This window comes from Zasmidium cellare (assembly GCF_010093935.1).
Source record: "Zasmidium cellare ATCC 36951 unplaced genomic scaffold M409scaffold_5, whole genome shotgun sequence".
NCBI classification, from domain to species: domain Eukaryota; kingdom Fungi; phylum Ascomycota; class Dothideomycetes; order Mycosphaerellales; family Mycosphaerellaceae; genus Zasmidium; species Zasmidium cellare.
Window position 1 is genome coordinate 1,030,170 of NW_022986949.1, and position 8,300 is coordinate 1,038,469.

General features: G+C 39.4%; 2 protein-coding genes across 2 annotated transcripts; both read right to left on the reverse strand.

Annotated features, from left to right (window-relative positions):
• Nucleotides 1-5,528: 5,528 nt before the first annotated feature.
• On the reverse strand, nucleotides 5,529-5,904 carry M409DRAFT_34319 (uncharacterized protein; the record flags this gene model as incomplete). Its single annotated transcript, XM_033810321.1, has 2 exons — nucleotides 5,529-5,705; nucleotides 5,785-5,904. Coding segments are annotated over 2 exons (297 nt in total), but the record flags the coding sequence as incomplete, so codon positions are not given.
• A 643-nt stretch (nucleotides 5,905-6,547) lies between these two features.
• On the reverse strand, nucleotides 6,548-6,706 carry M409DRAFT_35796 (uncharacterized protein; the record flags this gene model as incomplete). Its single annotated transcript, XM_033810444.1, has 1 exon — nucleotides 6,548-6,706. A coding segment is annotated over one exon (159 nt), but the record flags the coding sequence as incomplete, so codon positions are not given.
• Between the last annotated feature and the right edge of the window lie 1,594 nt (nucleotides 6,707-8,300).

Below are 8,300 nucleotides of genomic sequence, written 5' to 3' on the forward strand. Positions count from 1 at the left end.
AAATCTTCATATTAGACAGCTATAAATTACGTATATCTCCTTTGTAGGTCGGGTTCGTTACGCCGTCGTATCTATCTCCTACCGAATCTAAAGCTATTCCCCTAGCTATAGTAGCCTATATCTATAAAGAATTAGCGAGAGTAATAAAGGTTCGGATTCGGGTCTAAGCTTTAGCTCGGTACGTGCTAAATTCTCCGACGGCACGGCCTTCTCGTAGAACGTTAGTGTACTAACACCGTAAATCCTACCTAATATATTATTAAGCGCAGTGCGCGTTTTATACGTGTACATAGAGGCTCAGATTAGTAAAGAGCTAGCGATACGTGCGGAACAGTAACTACGAGACTAACCCTACGAAAAGACCGAAGCGGCCGCGGTGCTATTAAGGAAAGAGCCTAAACCTATATAAGAGGCGATAGATATATTCGCACAGGTAGAGAAAACCTATATCTATAGGTAGATTACGGCTAAAGCGAAGGTAGGTAGTATAATAGAAGGACGGGATTAGTATTAAGTTCGAACGACCGCTTAAGTTTTAGGCTAGTAAAATACGGATTAACGAGTCGAGCGACGGCTTGAACCGCGGGCTCTTTTGTCTTTTAGATAATTGTATCCTACCTAGTAGTAAAGTAGGCGAGCGCGGACATAGCTATATATAGAGTACGACTAGGCGCATAGTGTGGAAAATACACGAAGGTAGTATTAGCTTAAGTTTCTTATATTCCGCCTCCGCTAGCGTAACCGAATAAGAAAGGGTTAGTTATAAGACACTAGTATCGAGGCTTATAACTTAGTCTAAGGGAACCTACTTTGTACCCGATATAGTATTACTATTAGGTTACACTTTTTAGCGAGTAGATTAGACTATAAGCTAGCCGCTATGTTATTAGGTGTCGCTTTACTTTCGGAGTAGTTAGTCCTACGTTCACGAGTTATTCCCGCCTAAGAATAATGCCCCTACGTATTAAATCTAGTACTATCTCTCTAGTGTATTAGATGTTACGCGTACTTTAACCCTATAGACGTGTAACTTCCTAATCTAAATTTCGTACTAGCTAGTTCCTTTCGAAATAATTCGCTCTACTTAGTACTTACCGAGGGGTCGTTATATAGTCCTCGAATCTTGTTCCTTTATCGCGAGGCCCTAGGAAGAGCTTATTCGCTAGGTGTCTTTTCGATTCGATAAGTCTATTAGTTCCGTATACTAATCTCGCTTAGTAGACTACGCCGCAGATTAGCATTACGCACTATTAAGCGCTATAGAGGTATTATAGGAATAGTTGTAGTATTATAGTCTTCGCTCTTATAACCTTAAGTATGTTCGATTAGGGGCCTATATAAAATAATAGGTAGGACGTATTTTAGCGCCGTCCTATTATGTTATATTAAACTACATTCTGCATATATAACTTTACTTCGAATTATTCCCTAGATTTGCCTTTAGGTACTTGTACTTATAGACTTCTCTATTCGATATACCTACCGCTAGAAATGTTAGAGGCTTACTACGGATAGTATATAGACGGAAACACTTTATATCGCCTAGGATAACATCTAGTCTCTCGTAGTATTAGTATATCTCTCTAAGCCCCTTTATGTTTAATCTAACTACCTAGATCCCTTCGATTGTTTATACTATTATTTAGTCGTACGCGGTATTAGCCTAGCCCTCTAACTCTGCCGTAAGTAGGAATTTCGTCTTTACGTGCAGCGCTAATAGAGTAACAGCTTCTATTCGCAAGTCGAATTCTCCTACAAAGTGCCGTTTTATACACCTAGCTCTCGTAGGCTTTACTCTACAATCGGTTCGGTTAGGAAGGTAAACTGTTCTTACGTTCTATCTTTACCGCGAATACTACCCTCGGGATACTTTTAATCGTCGCCGTAGCTTTGTTACTAATTACTAAGGTTATTAAGTATATAAAAAGGCAGGCAGAACATCCGCTAAACTATCTCAGGTCGAAAATATATACGCTAATATTCTAATCGTAGCTGTATCTTATAACGAGTCTTCGTCTACGTTAATTCTGTTATACCTTACGTAAAGAGCCGTACGAAACCTACGAGGTAGCAGGCGTTAGAAATTGCTTATTCTATAGTCTATTCGTCCTCTGTACGGCTTTTCTAATTAAATTCACTCGACTTGAACTTACGTAGATAGGGGTTTAGCGATAACTATTTCGCTCGGGGGGCTCTATCGGCGTACTATCTAGCTATAATAGGCTCTACAAATCTTTCTTTATTAGCAGATTTTCCTGTTTGTATATTTATTTATTACCCGCGGCCTCGGCTATACTTCGGTAATCGTGTAATTAATCGAAGAAAGACGACGTATCGTAGCTAAGCGATTAGTCCGGACTACAAGTACGACATTCTACGTAACGGACACTATATCTATCGATTTCATACTCTAGCCTATCGCTATTTCCTCCGCAAACGATACGACACTACTAACCTAGAGAGCTAGTATTATATATACGGAGTTAACGGGTATTATAGACGACTAGGAAGCGATCGCTTAAAGTAGGAGTTAGTTTGACCGCGCTTTGCTTAATAAAGTATGCTGTTTGTAAAAATACTTGTAATAATAAGAGTATATAAAGGGCGATAATACTAGTAGTTAAGGGATAATTCTTTTTCTAGACACTAATATAGCCCTATCGCGTCTTCCTACTAGAAGCCCTTTCCTATATTTCTAAAACAGCTCTTAGAATATTATAGGGCAATTACTATTAGGACGTTATCTATTTGCCCGACTACGGATCGAATACAAAATTATACTATTAACTAGTATAGAACACTAGAAAGTAATCTTCTAGGCTTTTAATAGAGCAAGTCTTAAGTGCAAGGATTAAGCCTAAAGATATTCACGTGTCTCTATCTAGATAATAGTAATAACGGACTTTTGAAGACGAAAGAACGACCTTAATATCGTAGATAATATGCTGTATACGTAGTAGCTTAGAATCTAAAACATTGAAACATCTTTTATAAAAGACTAGTTACTAGACTAACTTCACCCTAGTAGAAAATATATCCTCTAACCGTACAAAGGCATTTTGTCTAGCTATCGAGGTATTAATAGGTTAGCGCTACGACGTTTCAAGAGTAGTCTCCTAATACAGCTAACGGGAACGCGACCTCCTTACGCGGGACAGTTAAAGCGTTTAGACAAGATACGAAAAGCAACTTAACTGTAGACTATCGTTTCAAGAATTAGTACTAAGAAGTAGCGTATAAATAAAGTACTTAAAGTGCGTCCGAAGTGTAACGCTATTAAAAATTCTACGTACTACCCCTTCCTAGTCTTTAACCGTCGAAAGCTGAAAAAACCGTTATATTAAGATAACGAGACGGACACACTTCGAGCGTCGCTACTAACGAAGTACGATAGAAACGGCTGTTTCAAACTTTCAAGCGTTACTATACGCCTACTAACAGATATATAGGGAAATTATGCTTCTGTTTCGATACTACAACCCCGCCTAAGGTCTACGTAGTAGATAGACTAGTCGATATTCGTTAAGGAGCTAAGCTCTTAATACCTTGCGTAGATATATATACCTACCCGAGTTAGAAAAACGACGGTTTATATTAACGTAACATCGTAGTAACGGACGGAGGAACTAGCGTCGTTACTATCAAAATTGTTATTATAGGAGCTATATAGATTTTTGCGAGGGATAGATATCGTCCTCGACACGTAGTTTAGGTAGTTAGATTAGGGCAGGAACTTACGAATTACAAGCGTGTTATTATTTCGCATAGTATTATACTAATTACGGAAGCTATAAGAAGCGCTAAAAGGGTGAATTTTTAGCTAAAGGGCGAGAATTAATAGCTCTATAAACTGTAGCGTCTATGAAACGGTCTTAATAGGCGGTCGAAAGCCGTAATATAGCACCTACAGGGATAGACCTGCTCTAGCACTTATCTAGACATATTAAGATCTAGTAATTTAGCTCTAATTGCTAAGACCATTATTATTATATTAGCTAAGATACTCTATCCTATTAAGGCAGGCTTAAGTACTATACAGCCTGCCGTCCGCTTAGAAGTAGCCTACTATATAAGTAATCCTTTAAGAATTGCTACTGCCTAACTAAGACTGTAGCTAGATTGACGTATAAGAACATACGATTAGAAAACATCTAAGGGAAAGTTAGAGTCTTTTTCCGCGTAGGGTCTCGGCTACTTCGGTGTTAGTAACGTAACTACTACTGTTTAGCTACTATTTCGTTATAGCTAGAGGGCTAGTACTTACGAGAATTTTGCGCTCCCTCTAGGTAGGAACGCGGGGCGTTACCTTAACTATTTTACCGTATAAGATGCTTTAGCTTAACATAATTTACTTTCTGCCGAGAGTACTCCGGCTGCTTGTAGGCGGAAGGTAGTAATAAGGACGACTAGTCCGCCCCGGTACTTCCTCCGTAGCTTATCTTCGCCGTAATTATAAGGAAGAAGTCGTCGATTAAATAAATGTGTCGACGAAAAGGGTAGATAAGAAAGATAGGGCAAGACGAAGCAGTTAATATAAGCGTAACGCCGGGATTACTAGCGGGGCGGCCCGTTACCGTAGTCGTTTTTCCTACGTTGTCCTTGTCCTATATTTAGCTAACTAACCGAGCACCGCACGCGCTTAAAGTGCTTCCTTCCGAGATACTTATAGTATATACTCTCTAGCTTGTAGACTTGCAAATAATCGCCTAATTACTAGCTTAAGTACACCTAGGTCGATAACCCTAAACCCCGATACTCTCCGTCTAATATCTTCTAATCGTATTACTACCTATCGCCGCGCTCGCACCCGTTAAACTTACTCCTACTTTAAGGACTACTAGCCGTAATACTTAGCGTAGGAAGAGTAGGGGCAGTATTATAAAATAGTAGCGATAGAAAGGTTATAGAGGAAGGTTACGTAGGAGGTGAAAAGATATAGAGACGAAGTATAGAACGACGATAAAGTAAGGAAAGAGAAACCGCCGGTAATAGTAGGCCGACGGCCTTAACTACTTATAATATTAGGGAACGACGTACCTATAAGAAGTCTCGTTAAAGATAGGAGGAGTAAAACGGATAGAGGAGCGCGGGCTTCTTTATAACATCCTAAGCTTAAGAACGCCTTTACTATAAAGCACTAAAAGGCAAAAGAGGGAAAGCCGAATCTTCGTTATATATACAGCCCTTCGGAACGCTTAGTATAACCGAAGTCCCGCTCGAAGCCCTCCTCCGCGCTAATTATAGCTTAAAGATAGGAGAAAGATAGTTACTTGCCTTCTATCCGCGCTAATACAGACGCTATCGATAAATAGTTCGTAATCTAAATTCGGACTTTTTAGCGGATCTGTTATATAGCTAGCCTTATATATACTTACCTACCGTCCGTTTATCGGGGATTTTACTAGCTCTCGAAGTTTATTCTTTTATAACGTTAGCCTAGTAGCCTACGCCCTAGCCCTATTAATAACGTTTATCTATATATTACGTCTAGAGCTCTTATCGATATTAGTATAGCGCTACTTCTAATACAGTCTACTTAGAATAGCGCTATTAAAGTTATCGAGTCGATTAGTTATAAGAATAAGAAGGCTACCGAAGAATTCGAGTTCGCGTAAGAATACGGACATAAGTGCGTTACGGGCTACATTTTTAGTAGTTCGCTTTTCTAGGTAGACATCGGCTTCGTCGAGTAAGAGGACTACGTTCTAGTTACGCGCAAGTTAGAACAGCTTTTTAAGGCAGTCTTCTAACTTCTTTAGTTTAGTACTAAGTTCGCCGGTAGACACCTTTAACCGTATAAGTTAGTTCGAGTAAACAATTTTTAACGGGATACGCTCTTACTAGATAGAGCGGCCGCTTAAGGTGTTTAGCTAAGCTCTTAGTAGTTAAAGTCTTACCGACGCCTAGAGGCCTACTATCTTCCCGTTAGCGCTAATTAGTACGAGTAGTTAGGCGGCTTTACTGTAACAGTATATTTAATCCTTAGTCCCGGTATCGCGTAACGCTAAGTAGCTCTAGATTCGTATCGTATACGTAAGCCGATATAAGTACAAGTATAACTTTTTTCGACTTTTTACTAAGGGCGAGATTACTCTAAGCCGACTCGTCCTACTCGATTACTAAGATGCCGCTAACGGCGATTTTAACTGTGCTATATTAGTAGTCGCTCTACGTTATTATAAAAGGACTTACGCTATAACTTATTAGAATAACTGAAACTAAATACAGTTAGGCTATATATAAGCAATTTAGCCTACGTAAGATCCGCGGGAGTAACACCGATGTTTCTAACTCCCTGTACTAGCTAAGACTTATTAACGATTCCCTATATAGCGCGGTCGTCTATTTCCTCTCTAGACGACTTATTAATATCCGGTCCGATATAGGCTAGATTTATCTAGAAAAACGTGTAACTATCGATAGTAATACGGCCGTCTACACGGACAGCTAATAGATCTCCTTTGTATATAAAGAAAGCCGGCCCGTAGTATTTATAATAGTAATAACTAACGAGCTTAGCAAACTTCCGGCCGTATTAGATTAATTACTACACGACTAAATTACGATAAGGGTAGTACCGGAGAGGGAAGGCCTTAAGTAGATATATCTCTTTAGCCCCGCGGAATTTCTCTAGAGGCACTACGACACGAGACTCGCCGAAGACTTTTCTATTAAAGTTCAAGTATCGTCCTTCTACGTAAAAGTATATCTGTCTACTTCTAGCCTATCTCTCCTCGTAAAAAGAGACTTTTATATATCTTAGCGCTTTTGTCCTAATATACGTAGTGTAGATAATATCGTCTAGTTTGAAGAGTGTCTATAGAAGGCTGTATATAACTTTCCCTTTAAGCTTAGCGAGTCTCTAATTAACTATCTAGAACGTACTATATAGATACTCGACTAGGACGTCTACGTAGGCTTTACTAGATTACTTAGTCTGTACCTTTACTAGTGCCTCGAGCTTATTAAGATAGTAGAAGAGGACGGTGCGCTAGATCTTTCGAGATATCAGTATTTATTTAGCTTAAATAGGTAGCACGACTTGTAGAGGGCTCCTTATCTTTTAGAGATATTCCGGTAATATTACTAAGGATAGACTCGAGGGTATCGCGAAGTACCGTAGACTTAATATCGATATAAGCCGTTAGCGCTCCGGTCGTCTTATCTAAAAGGATTATTAGTATACTCTGTTATATTCTACTATATTAGATATATTAACTAAACCGGACGCGGACAATAAATATAAGCGGTACCGAGTTATAGTCTCTAGGAGTGTCGATAGGCTTCTCGTCTACTACTTTGTACTTATACTCGGTTATACTCTATCTAAAGAAGGGCTTAGTATTAATTACCTAGCACTTTGAATTTCGTAGCAACTTACGATTCGTTAACTGTCTTATACTAGCGTTTCGGTAGCGATTCGTCTCTGTCTAGGGGCTGCTTGCCTTATACCGACTATATTACAAATCCTGTCGACTGTACAGGTATAGGGCTTAACTTAGCGGTAATAATCAGTTACTTGAATAGCTTAGTAACCTCCGCGATAGTCGGCGAAGGTAACTCGATAGAAGAAGCTATCTCTACAGGACTAAATAGAGGAGTATCTACGACTAGAGTAGATACTCGATATTGTATAGAACCGCAAAGTTCGAAAATAGTATAGTAATATCTTCGGAGAGCTTAATAATTAAGCGGCAGGTTCTTCGTATATTCTTATATATCGCTACAATTCAAGCCCCGATATAAGAGCGCTGTTACTCTATCCTCTCTGTACATAATACGGCTTCCTAGTTAATAGCGCGTGTGTGCTTTCTAATGTAGCGTAGCTCTATAGCTAATAATTTTAGATTAAAGTAATTGTAGGGAGTGCTTTCTATTATATATAGGTCTAAATCGAGATAGCTTCGATTATAATCTTAGGATTCCTACTCTCTACGGCACGTATCTATACGTAAGGCGCTAAAGTTACGACAAGCCGCGACGAAGAGCTAAAGAGGTACTATAGAGAGCTAGGTACTATAGATATAGAGAGCTAGGTACTATAGAGAGCTAGAGAGCTAGAGAGCTAGAGAGCTAGAGAGCTAGAGAGCTAGAGAGCTAGAGAGTTACAGTACTGTACTATATATAGCGAGCTAGAGAGTCGGAGAGTTAGAGGGCTACTATATAGTGCTAGGGAACTGTAGAGAGCTAAAGAGCTAATACGAAGAGCGATAGAGTCGCTATAGAGCGTACAGACAGACGGGTACGAACTACGTTATTCGAGGGACTTATCGAGTAATAACAAAAGAGCTAGAGGAATA